We start from the raw sequence: 21,004 nt of genomic DNA on the forward strand, positions 1-21,004 counted from the left end.
AGAAATGAAAGTCGAGTTAAACATACTATGTGAACTGGGCTTAAGATCTCCTGGAAGGTTTAAGGTGAGCTAAGGACCGTGCTGCTTTGTTGTGCATGGCTCAAGCACAGGTTCACTTTACACTATTGACTGAATTGATCCTTGGACACAAAGTTGCTCCTGTCAACTGTAAATCCTCAAAAATACTCGTATAGTGTGCACATAAAAAAAATCCATGTGGACCAAAAAGTGCTGACATTGCCTGCCATGAGGATCTTGAGGTTTCCTGGAAGTGGAGACATGAGGGCCCAGGGACTTTGGTAAAGATTTCCTTACCCTAAGGGCTCTGGATTGAGACTCTGCAGTGACACTGAGGTAAGTGATGTTAACATGTGTTCTGTAGCTTGAAGTACTTGTTGAAAGTATAGTGAATGTTTCATATAGTCAGACTAATCCATTCTGATTGTTGATGGGCTGCTCCAGTTTTGTTACTGCACATCCAGTTAATTTTTCATTGTGTCTTTTTTTACTTTTGCTTTTAGCTCCAGGGTCTGAGTCACAATGTCATCTTTACTCTGGACTCCCTTTTGAAAGGAGACCTCAAGGGAGTGAAAGGGGTGAGTGAAACCTTTTGTCGCTGTCTGTATTATTGGCATTAAAGGAGAACTATGAGGTGAGTGATTTTTAGATTGGGAAGTGAGCGAACGCATACCGTCGCTTGCTCACTTCTTGATCGTGTCCCTGCAGAGAGCCGTGACTGTCACTCACGGCTCCCCACAGGGATTCCCCCCTCCCCTGTCCGATCCTCCAGCGCTGACTGGCGGAACAGACGGGGAGGGGCCGGGTACAGCTGGCCTGCTGTCAATCACGCAGCTGGGTGGATCTCGACAGTAATGTCGGGATCCGTCCCGGCTGCGGCGTCTCAGTATACCGCGAGCTACAGCTGAACTTTGGGATGACGCTAGTTTTTGTTCTCCCGTTACCCTTAGGAGAACTATGGGAAAAAGCCCTGACCCCATAGTTCTCCTTTAAAGAAGATCTCCAGTCTGGTGGAAAAGTGGGACATTGTTTTAGCTCCCGTATTTCATGTCCTTACGGGTTCCCTTTAAAATGTGGAGCTGCTCTAATTAATATACTAAATACAACCAAGAAAACCACTTCAGTGAAAAGCAGTTACACGAGGAGCAGCTGACTTGACAACTTGAAAAGCTGCTGCTCCATCCCCTTCACTATATCTTGATAATTGGCAGCTTAGATTATTCGATTACCGTATATACTCGAGTATAAGCCGAGATTTTCAGCCCATTTTTTTTGCTGAAAAGTGCACAGAATACTGAAGCTCTTGCTGTATCATGAATGGGGCAGAGTTTCTTTTTTTTTTCTTGGGTTGGTTCACATCTGCTCGGCTAAGGAGGGCGACTGACCAATGATAGAAATACAATTCCATCTGTGCAGTCTGAAGCATGCAAATGCCAAAAATTAAGTTTGATTTCACGGAATGTGTCATACTTCTTTTTTGCTAAATTCTAGTAGGCTATGTGGCCATTCTAGAAGCATATAATGGTTAGTAGTGTCCTTGGCATGTTTCTATGTATTATTCTTTGACTTGTGTGTTTTTTTTTTCTTCTCAAGGATCTCAAGAAGCCTTTTGACAAGGCCTGGAAAGATTATGAAACCAAATTGTAAGTCTAATTTTATTACATGACTTAGCGTTACTGATTTCTGCTAGCTCTAAAAGTGATGGCTACTTACTGATTCATAATGTGTCACTTGGACAGCCCCGTAATGCCCGGCCCCCGTAATGCCCGGCCCCATACTGCCTGGCCCCATACTGCCCGGCATTCACCTAATCACGTCCATACTAGGAAAGTCACTAAGGATATTGCAATCTGATGCTTTTATTGTTGCTTTCCTTGTGAGTACATATATATTTTTTACAAGTTTTGTACTGATTAAAAGGTTTTATTGCACCAGGAAAGGTGGCCGGTGTTTGTCTTTTCTATAGATTTGTGTATACTGTACATGTTATGTGAAAATAAAAAAAAGACACCTGCAGTTATGAACCATTCCAAATGTTGGTATTGTACGGAGAACATGACGACAGGGTTTCTTTTGTCCCGCCACTTTTTTAACCTTAGTACTAAAATCGAGAAGGAGAAGCGGGAGCATGCAAAGCAGCATGGGATGATCCGTACGGAGATAACGGGGGCGGAGATAGCAGAGGAGATGGAGAAGGAGAGAAGGCTGTTCCAGTTACAGATGTGTGAGGTAGGTTCTGGTTCAGATGGCAGGGTACATGGTTCTGAGAGAGGTGCCTAAAACCTCTAGCTGAAAACATATTCAGATACAGAATGATCTCCCCAACATCAGCTCTTGATTTGAATCAGCAAACACTGTTCACATACGGTGTATTTCCTGCCTCAGTCTTCTGTTTTCCCCATGCATTCTATAGAACTAGTGTTCCCGAACACCTGTATCTGTAAACAAAATAAAACAAGGCTGTTTTTTTTTTTCTTGAAGACGTTTCTCTGGTCATCCGACTAGCTTTCCCAATTCAATTGAATTCAATTTCTCAGTTAAATTGAGAAAGCTAGTTAGATGGCCAGCAAAACATCTTGAAATACCTTGAAAAAGGTATATGCAAAAACATAAAGAAAAAAGTTAACAAATAGGTTTAAACTTACCTGTGGCTCCACCGCTTGCTCCCGTCTGAAGATTCTCGAGCGGCTGTGAAGGATGATGGGTCGGGCACATGCGCAGTACAGATCTTCAGCCGGGAGACGAGGAGAAACACAGGGTAAGTCAATGCTGGCAGCATGCACCCGTGTGGGACACAAGACATAGCAGTCAGCGCTGGATCAGAGACCGGCACCAGCACTGGAGGGACTCCTGAAAACTACTGGAAAGAAGATGATGATCGGATCAAGGGGCATCATGTAAGGTAAGTCCTTACACCAGCATTGGGGGAGAATTAAACCTTAATGTCACTTTAACCCTTGCAAAGCAGGGGTATCCTTACAGCAAGGGTAAGCTTTTTTTTTGTTTGCCTGGAATTCTTATTTTAAGAACAATAAAGCATTTTTGGACTCTTGTGCTTGTGGGGTATGTACATGCTTTGAGTTACTTTCCATGCGAGCCTTACCAGATGAAATCAGACCATCTAATGATTATGGTCTCTCGGCATTCTGGAATAAAGTTTTGAAGTCCCTGCGTCTCTTTAATAAATCATTTCAGGATTATGAGACCAAGCAGGTTAAAAACTTCTTAATGCGTAGATATTAGGCGATGGGTACAATTGAAGTACCTGCCCCCAGAAACAAAGCAGTGTATCATGTTGGCTCTTTGCACTTCCTTGCTGAGTTACCATACTTGTGTTCTTCTGTGTGTACGATAAAGAGACTTCATAAAATGGTCTTTTTTTTTTTTAACCATACACAAAGGTATTGTAGCAAACCTTATTGTCTGTTATTACTATAATTACATAGCAATGATTATTTAATTAGATGCGCGCCGAGATGGAAAAAAAAATTGCCTTGCACTAAAATACAGCTTTGCCAACCCGAAACGCGGAGCGTGTAATTACCAACAATGCGCTGTTTTTGTCTTTTGACAGTATCTTATTAAAGTTAATGAAATCAAGACAAAGAAGGGTGTGGACCTGCTCCAGAATCTTATCAAGTATTACCACGCACAGTGCAAGTAAGTACGCTATGGGTAACCTAAGGTCGTGCCTGTTGCTGCATTTAGAGGGAACTGCAAATCCCAGCATGCTGGGTGCGGTGGAATAGTTAAATATCCTGCTCTATTGAGGAGCATAGTGCCGAAGTGAAAGACTTCCAGTGATGATGGTTCCCAGCTTTTGATTTGGTGGGATGGATTCATATGGTAGAAAATTCTGGCTGGGAAGAAAATTCTTGATGTCATAACTAAGGCTGGTTATGGACAGCGTGATAATGGCAAATCATGCTCCTGATTTTGAGCATTGATTTCAGTTATTGGGCCAGTTCTCAACAATATGGAGGGGATAACATGGCCGCCAAAGGTGCTAGAGGGAAAATGTGCAGTTTGGGTGTAAATGTGATCTAAAGTCTATATAGTGCTACGGTAGGAAAGTACTCTCCAAAGGTCCCGTTGATAACAATATGTTTCCTAACTTTGCTCCTTTATCGTTTGGGTCCGCAGGCTGTAGTAGTGTCTTCACACCCCTACCACTGTCTCTCCGCTCTTCCCAAGACCTAGCCTCTCTCTGCGTTTTCTCTCCCGGCCTGTCCTCTAGTGCAATATAAAAATGCTATTTATTAAAAACTGTACTGCACTCACATTGGCAGAACAGGTAATGCGCTCATCCAGAGTATCAACTGCTCGATCTTCCATCACTCCAGGTTGGCTCCCTCATTGAAAACCTGGATTGCACTATATCCATGGTGGATGTGATTCTTTTGTATTTATCTATCACGTTTGTTTCCAGCAATCTTGTCTTTCCTCCATTCATTTTCATAACATGGTAAAAACATCTGAACCTGAGTTCTGCCTTTGTAATTTGTAAGCTGAATTCCAGGCACACATTGTTTCATTTAAATACATTCCACAATAGCCACAAAACGTATATATCCACTTTGTGTGCACCAAATACCTTTGCAGACACAGAAAAACACTGAGCTGCATATAGCCTGTGCAGAAAGCAGAGCTGTGGGAGGGACCCAGCAGGCCCCACCCAGAACAGGCTGCCTGCTGAAAACTACAGGAGGGGGCGGAGACAAGACCCATCACCCTGCACAAGCAGAGAGAGCAGTAGTGACCGGTCTTTATTACAGGAGGTGATGGAGACAAGACCAGTCACCCTGCACAAGATGAGAGAGCAGTAGTGACCGGTCTTTATTACAGGAGGTGATGGAGACAAGACCAGTCACCCTGCACAAGATGAGAGAGCAGTAGTGACTGGTCTTTATTACAGGAGGGGGCGGAGACAAGACCAGTCACCCTGCACAAGGAGAGAGAGCAGCAGTGAGCAGTCTTTATTACAGGAGGTGATGGAGACAAGACCAGTCACCCTGCACAAGATGAGAGCAGTAGTGACCGGTCTTTATTACAGGAGGAGGCGGAGACAAGACCAGTCACCCTGCACAAGGAGAGAGAGCAGCAGTGAGCGGTCTTTATTACAGGAAGCTCCAAGTCTTGCACTGGATTTCTTCACTATTATCCAGGGCTCCAATTCAGAGACATTACCCATATTAAACAAGAACCCCTATTGCTGACCTTCCATGCTGCAAGTTCCCTTTTGTCTGAACTAATTTTTGTGTTTCAGTTTCTTTCAGGACGGCTTGAAAACTGCGGATAAAATGAAGCAGTATATCGAAAAATTGGCTGCAGACTTGTATAACGTAAGTTGACGGTTTGTCTCTAAGGCCTGGTTCACACCTGGGAGTTTTACAGCGCGTTCCTACGCGCTGTGAAACGCTCAACATGTGAAAACCAATAATTGCCTATGGGCATGGTTCCCACCTGGGTGTTTACAGCGCGTTTCCATTGGTATACCCGAGTGTGGATCGAGGTTAACAAAGCGGTAACCCCGAGCCACACTCAGGAATAGAGCGTACAGGTCTTACCTTGTCCGCGATCCCCGTTGTGTCCTCCTGCGGCTGCCGACTTCCGGGTTCCGCGTCGCAGGGGGGGCGGAGCCGGCGGGAAGTTTGAACATGAAAAAAAACAAAACATTTTTAAATGGAGAAAATAAGGGGAAAAAATCATACCGCCAGTGGCGCGTTTCACTGAACGAAAAAAACGAGCTGAAAAAATACGCTCAGGTGTGAACCCAGCCTTAGGCTTTGAAACATTTTTGCTGAATGCCTTTTATTTTGAAATATTCTCTGCACTCCATTCACAATCTTTTTGGAATACATGCAGTTGTCTTATTTTGTCTTTATGCTCCGTTACACCTGATGTGGAAAAATGCTTCATTACTCCTCTCAAGAGTCCTCCACCCTGATGCAAGCAGTGGGCCGGCTCATGGGAGGAGTTATGTAAATATCAGAATGCCTTCATAGGTGTATATTTCAGTTCTATCCATCATGGAGGCACAGCATCATATGAGGCATTACCTAGGGCAGCCTGTTTGCAAATGCAGTCTGCCTGGGATCACCCACTCCTCCACACTGACGGTCTGGTGGAGTGGGTGTTCCCAGGCAGACTGCATTTGCAAGCGGGCTGCCCTAGGTAATGCCACATATGATGCTGTGCCTCCATGATGGAAGAACTGAAATACAATGAATGAAAGGGGTGGGCCCGGGACAGTCAGATTGCACCGCAGTGTAGGCTGGTACTAGTGTAGTGTAGGCTGGTGATGCACCGCCGTGCAGTCTGGTGATGCAGTGCAGGCTGGTGATGCACCGCAGTGCAGGCTGGTGATGCAGTGCAGGCTGGTGATGCACCACAGTGTAGGCTGGTGATGCACAGGCAAACATTGCATAGGTTGGGAGGTGGCTAGGCACTGAAAATGGTGGTGGTGGTCATACAAGAGTAACTGACATTTGGGAAACAATGTTTTTTGTCTCCAGATAAAACAAACACAAGATGAAGAGAAGAAGCAGCTCACTGCCCTGCGGGACCTCATCAAGTCTTCTCTTCAGTTGGATCAGAAAGAGGTAGGTGTATTTAGGTGGCTGGTATGCTGAGAGTTGCAGTTCCACATCATGGTGTGGTTTCCATGCACTGGGTAGCTGCCCTTTGGACCAGGTGTGAGCAAACTCCGGCCCTCCAGCTGCGGTGAAACTAAAAATCCCATTCATCTGTCTCTGGTCGTCATGCATGTGGCTGTACGAATCTTGCAATGCCTCATGGGATTTGTAGTTCCACAACAACTGGAGGGCTGCCCCCTCCTGCTTTGGACAGACTGAACCTACGGTTCCTCATCTGTTGTTTTTTATTTAGTTCTTTATAGTTATGATGTTATTTCTCTAATATAAATGACGTGATGTGTCTAGTGTGAGGGGCACAGGAGGTACCGGAGAGGGGATCTTTGTCCGGGAATTACTTATAGAACCAGTAGATTAGCAAATGTTGACGGATTCCCTGACGTTCTCTGACAATGAACTGAGAAGCGGGTGCGGCATATGAAAGATGAAACCTCAAGTGTCCAATCATTAGGAAAATGTGAACCAGTCTTGTTTGGCTGGATTATGGAGAACCTGAGAGCTCAGGCGACTGACTTTCCAAATTCCGCATGTGTTACTGCGTCCTCAGTTGAAGATGGGGCACCTAAAAACAAGCTGAACCCAAGTATATATATATATTTTTTTGATGCTAACACTCTGAAATAGCAAGTTATAAAACAGTGCGTGCATACTTGTATATCTGTGTTACCTTTTCTTTATCCATATTTTATAATATTATTCGTATCGCATCTTGCAGAGACCGTTACCTCCATGACCTCTCCTCAGCGTTAGTGGGAGGTGATAAAGATGGGCCTTCCATCTAAGGGCCCATTCACACCACATCCAGATCATCTACAGACCAGATTGTTTACGGGCCCAAAATCAATCATAATGTATCCCTATGCTGTTCACCCCCGCGCAGTCTGTTCCAGACCAGAAAAATACCTCATGTCTCATTTTGTTTGGTCTAGAATGCATACATCAAAAAAACACATACAAGCGCACTGGAACGCACCTGAAAGCCCGTTTTAAGCTACAAAAAGCAAAAAAAAAAAAAACCCAGCTCTGCAACGCGGTAAAAACGGCAAAATGCTATGCACCGTGTTCCAGATCTGGTCCGCAAAATGATGTGACCCTGGCCTGAAGGAAGTGAGGTGCTTGATCCCTCTTAAGAAGTTCTCTGTAGGAACTACTTTAATATTTTTCCAGAAACTCTGCGTTTTATTCTCTTTCTCCTGACCTGTTATCAGCTACTTGATACTTGATTAGAGCAGCTTTGGTTAGATATGCCTTGCAGCAGTGGGGTCATTGGTTTGAATCCTGGCAAGGACACTATCTGCATGGAGTTTGCATGCTCTCCCTGTGTTTGTATGGGTTTTCTCACATTGGATTACTGCACAGATCCGGAAGAAATACACAAAGCTCACCAAGATTTAAGGAAGAGTACACATGACTCTTGTATGACTACAATATTTGCTTATCATTATGGATCCCCAGAATTCAGCTTTAACTTTTTCTTGGTGTATGAATGATCTGTTTTGTTGCTCTCTTCCTTGTTCTGTGTCAGAGAGCTCTAATTTATTTGTGCTTTTCAGCACTGGTTCTTCCTCTAGGTCTCGTTCACACCATATGAAGTGCGATCCGGCCCGATTCTGGCCGGATCGCACTGCCTCGCATTGGCACAATGTGCCTTGCGTTCCCGTGCGGGCGATTGCATTGCGGCCGTAAGCTACGTAAGCTACTTCAATGGCATGCCACGTAAGCTACGTAATCTACTTCAATGGCATGCCACGCCCCCTCCAACCCTGGCAGAAAAGTGAGGCGGCCGCAATGGAACGCACTGCATATGGTGTGAACTAACCCTTAGTCTTCAGCTCAGCTGTCATCATTCTGCCACTCTCAGGTGTTTTTGGTCCCATTGATGGTATCATTTCAGCCTACACATTGGTGGTGTGTCAGCTTTCTGCAGGATCATAGTAAAGAAAGTCTTTTTCTGCCTTCATATTGACTAAACTGTCATCCGGTTTCCACTCTGTGATAATAATATAGCTTAATGCAGGGGCGCCCACTATTTTTCGTCTGGAGATCTACTTTTCAAATGACGAGCTCATTGAGATCTACCAACGAAAAAACACCTGCATTCAGGGGCGGGAGGGGGCGTGGCGGTGCATTGAAGTCAATAGCACCGCAGCCAGGCTCCGCAGGCAGGCCCCTCGCCCACAGTGCGATCGCCTGCATTAGTGCCTGTGTTCCAGTCCAGTGCGATCCGCAAAAATGCTGCGAGCACTATTTTTGCAGATCGCACTGGACCGGAATGCAGGCACTAATGTGCCTGCGTTCCGAGTGCGGGCGATCGCACTGTGGGCGATGCCATTGACTTCAATACAGCTCCACACCCCCTCCCGCACCGGAACGCAGGGAGTCGGCCTGCTTACATTCCAGTGCATTCCAGTACATTACAGGTCCCGGCGTCCTGTCCTCCCGTGGTGCTCGTGTGGCCGACGTTGCACATGGGGTGTCCTGCACCTTTCCATCTGCAGCGTCTGACACATTCAGCCGGCAGCCGCACGAGCACCACGGGAACATAGCCGTAGCCAGCTCCTTTTGCGCCTGAGGCAAGAAAAAAAACAAAGTTTTTTTAAATTTATTTTTTACTATTTTATTTTTTATTTTCATTATTTATTTTTGTTTTTTTTAATTTTCGTAATTTTTTTATTAAAGCTTGGGGGGGGGGGCTTCGGGGAGATATTAGGGGTCTAAAAAGCCCCCTAATATTTCCCTTTTAAAATAGAAAAAGAAATTGAGGACACAAAGTCCTCAATCTCTTTTTCTGCAGCCTCTATTCTAAATGAATGGAAAGCACAGAGGCTTCCCATTCATTCAGAAAATATTTTACTATCAAGCTATTTCTGAATGGGGAGGAGCCTCTGTACAGAGTGCTTCTGCCCATTGAGAAACTCATGCATGAACAGGACGTGATGTAAATCACATCCTGTTCATTCATTTATAACTGGGGACACATAGTACTATGTGTCCCCAGTTATTTACAAACACTGGAGTGATCAGCCGATAGCTCCAGTGTTTGTCCTGCACAGAGGATTGGTACATACTATTGACATGTACCGATCCTCTGCCGCTCGTCCACGCACAAGGGGGCTCAGCTTCTCCTCTGCATCCCCCCTGCTCTCCCAGGCAGAGGCAGCGCGGGATCCGACGAGAAGTGAAAGAGCACTTCAGCCGAATACATATCTGGAGGTATTCCTAAATGCACAGAATATTACTGGATATTGAGTTCATATAGGTCTAGTAAGCATCAGAGATTGTTGATCCAGGGATTATCCGATTGCCTCCTGGGATCAGGAAGGCATTTTTCCCCTGTTGGAGCAAGTTGAACCGTGCTTTATTGTTTTTTTTTTTTGTTTGCCTTCATCTGGATCAACAGCGGGTAACTGTGGGCACAGCGTTCTGTTTTAGATCTTTCTTTCTTTTCTTTTTTCCGCATCTCAAGGTTGAACTCGATGGACTTATGTCTTTTTTTCAACCTGGCTAACTATGTAGAATGCTGAGGTTCTATAGTAATGTCTGTAAGATAAGCTACATAGTTCCTAGTCCAGGGATAACAGTGAAAGACTTTGCCCTGGACACACTATCCTCCTCTCAGCCCACTTTTGCAGATAGAAAAGGGATTCTTGGTCCATTTTAACTAGAGTTATGATTTATTGGTGATATTTATATTGTAATTCTGGCACTTTTTTGACAGTTTGCTTTTAAAGTGGCCCCTTCATCCCCTTCTCCTTACATGAAACTGCCGTCATTAATGGAATTACTACTGAAAGGTTTTTCCTTGGTTATTGGCAGTTTTGACTGTTGTGCGATACTATCCGTCAGAAACATACATGCACCCAGAACAGTTACTGTGATTCAGACGATGCATGTTAAAGGTTTGGCAAACATCACCTTAAGGGTCCATTTAAACCATCTGCATTGGAGCAGCGCTGACCTTTTTTTTCCAGTGCAGCCCCAACGTAAGACAAGGCAATTTGCCTTATCACAGATGGTGCCCATTTATTCCAACTGCAATGCAGTGGTGTGCGCTGAAAAAAAAAGTAAGTCAAGTAACCGCCTAACATCACGCTGTGCCCGTAGAACTGAATGAAATGTGACTTGTGACATTACAATAAAGTTCTAACAAAAAAAAGTACACAGTGCGATGCGCCGGGATCAGCGCTTGGGCACTGTGCTGGGGCATGGCACACCAGGCGCTGTACAATTAGCGCTTTGTCTGATGCAAATGGGCCCGTAGACTTATTACAACATGAAAATGAGCAATTTCTTTAAAGGCAAACAGAACCAAGTAAAAATCTCCCACATATTGAAGGAAATAATGAAGGATAGCTCAGAAAGAAGGATAATGTATGTACAACATTGATCTCTAAAGGGGAGGTAAACTTCTTACCTGTACGTGGTTGTTATTGTCCATGTGAGCTGTCGGCATTAGTTCTCTGGTGTGTAGGGCACATAAATCTTTCTTCTGGTTTGGTAACCCAACTCAAAATGTATCTTTTGTCTAATTGGGATGTCCTAGGAATGTTGTTACCTTCTGCTCTGGAGTTGCCAGCGCTGTACCATGCTGGTAGCCAGTGTAAATAAACTTGTTCCTGGCAACCAGTGTTGTGCCACCCTTGCAGCTCAGTCTGTGTGCCAGATAGAAGCTTTCTGTGGTAGTGTATACTGAAGGCCTGGACAAACCTTCCCAAACACTAGGAACCAGCTGCAAAAAAGTTAGGATCCATAATGGTGCAGTATTGACATCTTGGTCTGTGCCCAGGGTTGGTTTTGGGATAGCAGGCAGTGTGTAAACCCCACTCTATAAATTCTAAAATATGCTATTTGCTGCAGTAACAACTCCTTATCCTATCAGGGCGCTGAGGTGCACTACCACCATTCCACTGCTGGTTTCTGGCTGCTGATCCAGCCACATTTCTGCCCCCATTGCTGTATTCTACCTCCTGATTCAGCCACATTTCTGCCCCCATTGCTGTATTCTACCTCCTGATTCAGCCACATTTCTGCCCCCATTGCTGTGCTCTACCTTCTGATCCAGCCACATTGCATGCCCCTCAACTGTCCTTTGTCTGCCATCACTGTTTCCTGTTCAATCCACATTACTACCCTCATTGCTGTCCTCTGCCTACTGGTCCAGGCACAATACTGCTCCCAGTGTTGTCCTCTGCTTCCTGATCCAGCTAACGTCCTACCCCATCCACTCTGCTCTGCCTCCTGGTCCAGTCACATATGCCCACTCGCTCTTGGTCCAGCACCATATCCACCCCAATTGCTGTCTTATACCTCCCAATCCAGCCACATTATTTCTGTCCTCACTGCTTCCTGATTAAGCCACATTACTACCTTCATTGCCATCACCCAATCCAGCAACATTTGTGCCCCAAGTGCTGTCCTCTGCTTCCTGGTCCAGGCACTTTACAGTCCTTAGTCCTGTCCCCTGTTTACTGGTCCAGACACATTACTTTCCCAGTGCTGTCCTCTACTTCCTGATCCAGCTAATTTTCTACACCTTCTGCTGTCCTCTGCCTCTTAGTTCAGCCACGTTTGCCCTCTAGCTCTTGGTCCAGCCCTATTTTCACCCCAATATTTGGACACATTTTTCTACCCTCACAACTGTCATCTACCTTCTGATACATCCATGTTTCTTCCCCCACTACAATCTTCTGCCTCCTGGCTCATCCACATTTCATTCCCCACTGCTGTACTCTGACTTCCTGTCCAGCCACGTCTCAGTCCCCTCTCCTTCACCCGGCACCTGACAGCAGCATGTACATGGGAGTCCCCCCATGTACACCTCCTTCACATCCTGGCTGCATGCTGATTGGCAACGCATTGCGGATTTATTCAAACTGCGGGATGATGGTGATGCCTGGGCAGACTGACCCTGGCTGCAGTGATGCCTTTTTATCTAGATGTATTGAGCATATATCTGCACAAGGATAGGCATGCAGTGAGATCACAGATCCCGACTCTTAAGTAACCTGTACAGATTTGCTATCTCTCATTAGTGACATTGAGTCTGTGGTGATTACAGCTGAGGAATGTAAGAATTTCTCTTACTGTGCCGAGACTGCTCAGTGCGGGCGAAATGTCAGCAAAGCTCTCAGAAGTTTTCGTTTTCCTCTCTGGGAAAAATGTGACAACCGTAACATGGAATGTCAGAGTCATCTGAGACTGAAACACCAGGGGACTTGTTTGAAGCAGAATGTGAATCAGGAATGATGTTCTCTGCTCTTACTTTCATTGATAGCGTGTGTGATGAGTGAATGAACCATTAAAGCAATGCTGCTAAATATATCAATTCCACCTGACTTTACCTTCACATGTCATTAGTTCTGCAGCCTACAAGACAGGATCAGTAGAGTACGTCGCCCCTGACTGCCATCGGCCTGTCCACAGACTGGAAGATTCCAAGGTGACTCCAGTTCAGATGGCGATATCATACCTTCATGTTTTGGGTTTGCTTTGGGGTCTTCCGCCTGTTGGACTTTCCCAGAACAGCTTAAAGTAGAACTGTGGCCAGGCTATTGACATTGAAATGTTTACATATTCTTAACAAGCAGTGAATGAGCTTTAAAGTGGACCTTGCCGTTCATTGACAAGGTCTACTAATACAAAAGTGCCCCCCTTAAAACGATGGATAAAAGTGCAAATAAATAGATCCTATACCTACCTTTCCGCAACTTTCTACCACGGCATTAAGCAAGGGTGACATCATCCTCGCAAGATTTGGGCTACTCTGGATTCTCAGGGTTCTTGTCAGCAAAGGGTGACGTCACCCCCACTACTAGATACTTGTTCTGTCCCTATATAATAACGATCTCACCTCCGTGGTTCCTTTTTTGAACTTCTATGCAACGTTTAAAGCAGAACTCCCGCAGGGCAAGAGCTTGTTTTTGCCTAGATACTAAAATAAAAAAGTTATACTCACCTGAACCATGGAGCTGGCTGTCACAGTGCTCCCCCCAGCCAGTCTCCACTACAGTGATGGTATGTTCCTCGCATCCTATGCACTATATAAGAGGTGATGATTCAGAGACCTTAGACCGCTGCGGCAGAGGGGGAGAGAGGCTCCAGGGACCGGGGACAATCCGGCTCAGAACATCAGGTGAGTATAACTTTTTTTTAATTATTATTGTGAACCTGGGCAAAAATGAGCAGTTAATCCTTGCAGTGCAGGGGCAGCCCCACTGCAAGGGTTAAGAATAGCTCTTCTTTCAAGAAGGTGGAGAGCACTTCTAAAATAGCTGCCCTTGCCTGAAGTGCAAAGTCAAATCAGCTAAATACATTTCCAGTGCTGCAAAACAACGACTTACAGCACGTTGTCTGAAGAATGCAGCCACTGTCGGAGTAGAAAAGCCTATGCCCTGCCAGCATGCTGCAGAAAAGGATCTTTGCTCTATGGGTGGAAGCAGCAGTCTCTCTGCAGCGGTCCAATACACTCCCAGCTGAGTCAGAATCCTATCAGAGACATATTAGAGACAAACCTGCTTTGCAGTCCGTACATCTCCTGATCACTGCTGATTGAAGGGCTTCAGCTCTAACTCATCAGGGAGTGTATATACCGGAATTCATGTCCATGCAGGGAAGGGAGATAGAGCGGGTAATCTGATTCTCCTGAGATTTCACAGCAGAACTATTTTATAAAACAGAAAGTTAGTGTTGTGTGGAACTTGCTGCCTGCTACAATGGAAGTAGTGTGCGTGAAATATTCATATGTATTATTTTCATAGTTATCTGGTTGAAGATAAACATTCAATTTTAAGTTGAGATTCTACTTTTTTTTAGTACTAAACATAAATAAACCGCTGAAGATTACAGGCAACGTTTACTGATGGTTCACCCTCCTGCACACGTCTTTCTATGGCTTTAGAATCTTGTGAAACTTGTTTCTTTCTTTCCGTTTTCGAAACAGATTGAAAGATCTCAGCGAGCGTCTTCCTGTGTCATTGTGGATAAACATCTCAGGCTGCTGCTGTGTCACTTTGTATATAGTGTTCAAGCTGAGAAAAACGCTGCAGCATGGTGAGGGAAGAGCCGGTGTGAGAGTAACGCCGCACTCTATAATACTTGCTGTTTATGAAATTCAGCTTTCAGGCGTCCTGCCAATGACAGGTTTACCCTGCTTACCTAAAGTTGTATTGGTTTTTATGGGTGAGCTATGCCCTTAGGAGGAGTATACTACAACTGGGACTTCTAAGTGCAGAGAACATGTATAGGTCCTGCAGCTCACCTATGTGATGCTAATGCACCCACTAAAACCTAACCCTCCCCCAACCCTTAAACTAAACTCCAAAAATAAAGAATTGTTAGGATGAGACTTGCAATGTCTCTTCTGCCAAAAAACGTCTTCCCGTTTTCCCAGCAGCATGTCAGATATCTAGAATGTCTTCTTGTTTTCCTGACGAAGGAACCACTTGGTTCCGAAACGTCACTACAAATGTGACGCCATTATAGTCAATAAAGGGATTGACTTTGCATGAAATTGGAGTGCGAGTGATTATCTATTGATTTCAGATATCTAGAATGGAGCTAGGTGCTGGGAATGATGTAACTCTGGGGTACATATATAGGAGTTGCATCATCAGTGGCCTAAAAGGAGCAATGGGTGACCTGGAAGATACTGAGGATAAGATGGCAGTGGTTTGAGCGGGGGCTATGAGTCTGGATCTGTCAGTGCTAAGGGAGGGAATTCTAGTAGGTAAATGTGCTAGTATGCTGTGCATGCTTGTACATTATGGCAACAGCCAATCCTCACCCAGTGGACATGATGGTTCTACTTTAAAGTGGACCTTGCATTAAAAAAAATGCAAAGTTCAGTTGCTGCACAGCCCCCCCCCTGATACGGGCAACGGTGACATCACTCAGCCTTCTTGCAGGGTTCTGGGGGAGCTAAGGATCCCAAATCTCATGAGAAGACACTTCGGTACTTTTCTGCAGAAATCATTCACTTGACATTTTTTTCTTATGGTTTTCCCAAAGTGTGGCGCCATCTTGTGGACATGTAGATGTACATCAGTCACTACACCAGAAGTTGTATGTTTCCCTTATTATTTATACAATAGCATTTTATTTGACCTACCAGACATACAGTATATGTTGGCGATCTGATTCACTCTGGAGGGAATTTATCAAAACTGGAGCAGACAAAATCTGGAGCAGCTGTGCATGGCAACCAATCAGCTTCTCCCTTAAGGTTGTTCAGTTAAGATTTGAAAATGAAAGATAGTAACTGATTGGTTGCCATGCTCAGCTGCTCCAGTTTTTGTCTGCTCCAGTTTTGATAAATTCCCTTCTCTGTGTCTTAGGGTAAGCAAATTTGGCATAGCGTTATTGCCAAGTAAACCGACATTGCTAAATGTGATGTGGGTATCGAGCCTTCTGTGACCTCTGGTGGTAATGGGGTTCAGGTTATGGTAAAAAAAATTGGGATTTTAAATGTTAAATTCTGTGTTTATAGCGAATTTGAAGCCAAATGCTTCACTTTTTTTTTTTAATCACATTGCACCATGCCAACCCTCTTCTTTAAAAAGTGGAACTGAACTTAAAAAATAAAACTGCTATTTGGTAGAGCTTTTTGTAGTATATGAGGGGTGGGCAAACTCTGGCCCTCCAGTTGTGGCGAAACTAGAAATCCTATCATGCATCTGTCTCTGGTAATCATGTCTGTGGCTGTAAGAATCTTGCAATGGCTCGTGGGATTTGTAGCGCCTATCTGCTAGCTTATTTTTAATTTTTTTTTAAATGTACCTTGATTGGAATGCAAGCACAGTGTACAATCCCTGCTTCTGTAAGATGCATATAATTCAGCGGGAGTAACCCCACTACCTGCAGGGGTGTTGTATTTTTTCTTTTATGAAACCAGTGTTAGTATCTAAATATATAACATCCTGTAATCCCCTATATAGAAACACTCAGAATAGGAGGGGGAGCACTGGGAGCCAATCAGGTCTTTTGCATGCAAATGTCCTGTTAGGAGGAGTGAACAGAGAGATGACTTTTTCAGTGTATAGCTGTTCCTTTAGTGTCCAATCATCAGGTGGGGTTATGAGAGGACACCACTTCATCCCTTCTACAGTCTAAGGCCCCATTCACACTGAGCGATTTATCGCGCGGTAATTCCCGCGATATCGTGGCTATTTACCACGCGATATCGCTCTCCAATGCATGGCAATGGGGCTCTGTCCGTCACTGTCGCGGGTCGTGCGTCGCTACAGCAGGACCCTTTTTGGAGCGGATTTTGCTGCGATTCTAGTTTGCTCAATGCAACCATTTGCGCGACAAACCGCGCAATATCGCGCAAAATGCAAATGCGCGATTTGCGAATCGCTCAGTGTGAATGGGGCCTTAGTGTACAGAGAATGTGGTATCATCAGCCTGGCTGTGCTGTGTGATTGAGCTCTGTAAATCTTACAACTCAACTGACAGAAATACAGATATGCTGGCGGGTGAACGTCTGTATTTTATACATATGTCATCTCCGGATTCTGATGTTTCTCTGGAGATTAGTAAACGTGTGATGAATTCTTATTTAGAGGTTCACATTGCATTACTTTAGCAGTTGTATTGTAAGATACACTGCCTGGCCAAAAAAAGTCGCCCCCTGGATTTCGGCCAGTGTTATGATCCGGGGTTGGTTCAGTTGGTCAGGTCTAGGTTCAGCAATGTTATGTCCGCAAAAAATGAGATCAGCTGCCCCCCTGAATATACTGAATGAACGGGTTTTTCCATCAATGGATTTTCTCTTCCCTGATGGCACATTGGACATATTCTATATCCAAGATGACAATGTCAGGATTCATCGGGCCCACATTGTGAAAGAGTGGCTCAGGGAGCGGGAGACATCATTGTCACAAATGGATTGGCCACCACAGAGTCCAGACCTTAACCCCATTGAGAATCTTTGGAATGTGCTGGAGAAGACTTTACACAGAGGTCCGACTCTCCCATCATCATTACAAGATCTTCGTGAACAATGAATACAACTCTGGATGGAAATAAATGTTGTGACATTGCATAAGCTTATGGAAATGATGCCACTGCGAATGTGTGCTGTAATCATAGCTAAAGGCGGTCCAGTAAAATGTTTTTTTTTGGCCAGGCAGTGTATTTATCCGATGTACTTCTGTATTTTATATTGCCTTTCCCCATCAATCCACCAGTGCACGTAATACAGTATTGCTGTAGAGACTTGAGTAGAAGGCTTATTCACCGTTTCTATTGTCTTCTACAGTAAAACAATACCGCAAGGACCTTATTGTGTTGGTGCCTTGGCTGAAAACTTGCACAAAGTATTCTTATATACGGCCTTGTTTTGTAGCAGTTGGCGGGTTTAATGGAGTTCTGGGTCTGAAATAACAGCTGAAAAAGGGACACGTTTTGTAGCTTAATACTGTATGTTTTTAGGGGAACGACTCACTTCAGTGGCGTCTTTTTGTAGATGTTATGTCCTCTTACATTTTACAGGTCTGTTCTATGACCCGTTCAGTTGTTTCCTATCTTTGGGGTGGAAGGAATACCTTTTAGCACAATTATTTTTGCTAAACGATGTTTCAGCAGTTGAAGTGAAGCTCCAGTTCCTTTTAAACTAAAAGTCTTACCTACGAGCAGACACCACAAGATGCCCTGATTTTATCTTTATTATCTCTTTTGAGGCCCAACGCTGATTCGTTTTTTTTACTGGTAGTCCCCTAGGTGGTCTCTAGGCTGTGCTAACTAATGAGGCAATAAACGATAATCAGACAGATTGTGAAATGAACTGCAGAGTGAGCAAAGATTAAAGTGACACTAAACTCAGACGTTAAATCTTAAAAATGTATTTAAGGACCTTAACTATGTTCCCTGTGTGTGTTGTAAAGTAGTCACCGCTCCAAGCTCACTCCTGTGATGGACCACAATTTAAATAGAAAATAGTAAATTAAACCTAGAAATTGTAGTCCGTCCCAGGAGTGAGCTAAGATCGGTGACTAGTTTAAAACACACACAAGGACCATGGGGAACAAAAGTAGCCCCCCTCCAGAAGGAAGGACAGTGTCAGCACCAATCCAGAGATGATTTGAGGATCTACAGCCGAGTGACACACAAATAAGACACATTTTTGTTAAAAATTCGGATACTTGAATGCAATTTGGAGAGTTAACTTTAAATAAAATCTAGTGCTATGAGAATGGATGAATGTGTTATTGTGAGTACACCCCCTGCTGCCTCTACAGTCTGATTACAGTTATTATATAACTAGTGAAACGAGTAGAGTAATATATCTGTATACAATGGCAATGCTAATGCTAAACTCCAAGCAAACAGCTAAATACAGAGATGAAATATATCTGGGAGGTGCTTTACCTGCTAAATGATTTCTGACCATTATTTGTTGAGATTTATACAGCCTCATAACACAGCACAGACAGCCCATAGACCTGACTGTTTTTCTATTGCAGTTAAATAATACAACTTGATCTTGTTCCTCCCCCAGCCTGTGACTGGACAGTGAAGGAGTAGAAGCGGACTGATAAGCTCATCTATGTCGCTCTGCTCTTTCCTTTTCTTCGTGTGAACACTGCAGTACAACTGATTGACTCCTTGTGCTGTTGCTCTCTCCCCCAGTCTGATGGCTGTTGTACGAGGGTTGCGCCGAATAAAATTGTGATTCTTGCGTTAGTTGCTTCCTAAAATATAATTGATTGATTTTTAATGAATGCGTGCCTGCATGAATTGAAGTTGTTTCTGTCTGCTTGGAGCTTTAATGCGAACCTGTACTAAGAAACGTATTTAGATATCAATTGTTACTATCTCCTCCTGATAATGCTATTTCCCTTGCTGGCATACTGATCATCACTGACCCGGTACAAGAATGCAGATCACGAGTTTTGACTTTCTAATCTGCTTGCTTGTTCCAAATCCGTGACTCAAAGTATTGCAACCCCACAGACAGCCAGGCGTCAATTGTTTTCAGAAAAGAAATCTGTGACCCCATCCACACTGAACTACAACAAAATTTCAGAGCTGAGCGAGATTAAGCTGCAGTGCACAATTTGTCGCGCCTCTTTTGGCAGTCTATCAAAGCCTATTGGGGCCAAATCGCACAAAATACGCCGAAAAATAGCTCATGTTCAAGCGACAAGCTACAGGCGAGTTTGAGATGTGAATAGCTCCATTGAAATGCATTGGACGAGCTACATTGAACTTCATATTTCAGCGATTTTTCGTTCTACAAATCGCTCCGTGTGAATGGGGTTTTACTTTTAGCACATTTCCTTTAAAGCTCGTCTGAACCTTCAGTTTTAAGCAGCAAAAAACATTTTAGGTGCATGGAAACAAAAGGTGTTTTATAGCAGCGGCAGCCTGTGTAGAAGAATCTGCCAGCATGCTGCAAGGGAGGACCCTTTCTTATGTGGAAGTAGTGGTCTCTTGGCAGAGGTCTGAAATGCCCCCCTGCTGGGTTAAAGCGAAAGCTCACCAATCAGCATGTAGTTTGCTGATCGCAGTGCTGAAAGCCAAAAATTTGCAGAAAATCTCTGAACATATGACACGGATAACTGTATAGTATATGCTGCCATAAATCTAACCCTGTTCCCGTCCTATCTGCCCATAGAGAGAGCACTGAATGAGTTTGGAAAGTCAGAACCCTAATCTTTCATGTCTTCTGATAAGAGAGTGTCATGAAACAGAGGCCTTAGATGGAAGCTGCCCTTCTTGGACACCTAGGATGTCACACTAAAGCTTCTATCAGTCCAGCTTCACTGCCTTGAAATGACAATGCAGCCCAGGAGTCATAGAATGTCATCTTCTATATGAGGCTTTCAATAGTTGATTTACTTTAGGACAGATCCCCTTCAATGGCTTCTTGTTAATTCTCTGTGTGATTTCTAACATTGATTTAATTAGTGTTTTGCCTTTTCTCTCTCCTACCTTTCATTTGCCTTCCCTGATCGAAGTCTAGGAGAGTAAGTTGCATTTTTTGGTCTGCTTTGTTGATGATGATCTGTCACACACCTTGCTCCATATTTCAAACATAAAGAGGGGCATTGCTCACCGTAGATATCAGTGCAAATAAAAACATATCTTATCTTCTGTAAACTGACTTACACAGCCTTTTAGCTATTTCAAATTTTTTTTAAATGAAACACCTGCCTAAGAGTGGGCACTGCAAAACTGATCATTTCATTTTGGGGAGCAGGCTTTAGGTGAGGGGTTTTTGGTTTTAGCTTTCGGAACATCACCAGTAGTGAAGAGTAGAGATGAGCCTGGCCTGCGAACTCAAACCTGTGACTGCCACCCCTCCTCACTGCCCAATCAGTGGCATTGGATCC

At 44.2% G+C, this 21,004-nt stretch overlaps 1 protein-coding gene across 8 annotated transcripts in view; it reads left to right on the forward strand.

The window, feature by feature from the left end:
• ASAP1 (ArfGAP with SH3 domain, ankyrin repeat and PH domain 1) overlaps positions 1–21,004 on the forward strand; it is a 222,158-nt gene that overhangs the window by 140,805 nt on the left and 60,349 nt on the right. For 5 of the 8 annotated variants that reach the window (XM_018558673.1, XM_018558708.1, XM_018558717.1 and 2 more), the window contains 7 exons: positions 522–596; positions 1,612–1,661; positions 2,118–2,247; positions 3,593–3,678; positions 5,285–5,360; positions 6,534–6,620; positions 20,630–20,638. In XM_018558673.1, the coding sequence (XP_018414175.1) occupies positions 522–596; positions 1,612–1,661; positions 2,118–2,247; positions 3,593–3,678; positions 5,285–5,360; positions 6,534–6,620; positions 20,630–20,638 (513 nt within the window). The remainder of the gene's footprint in view (positions 1–521; positions 597–1,611; positions 1,662–2,117; positions 2,248–3,592; positions 3,679–5,284; positions 5,361–6,533; positions 6,621–20,629; positions 20,639–21,004) is intronic. The other 3 variants (XM_018558681.1, XM_018558725.1, XM_018558733.1) reach the window with 1 other exon arrangement.

This window comes from Nanorana parkeri, unplaced genomic scaffold (assembly GCF_000935625.1).
Source record: "Nanorana parkeri isolate BGI_ZX_2015 unplaced genomic scaffold, ASM93562v1 scaffold15, whole genome shotgun sequence".
Lineage (NCBI taxonomy): Eukaryota > Metazoa > Chordata > Amphibia > Anura > Dicroglossidae > Nanorana > Nanorana parkeri.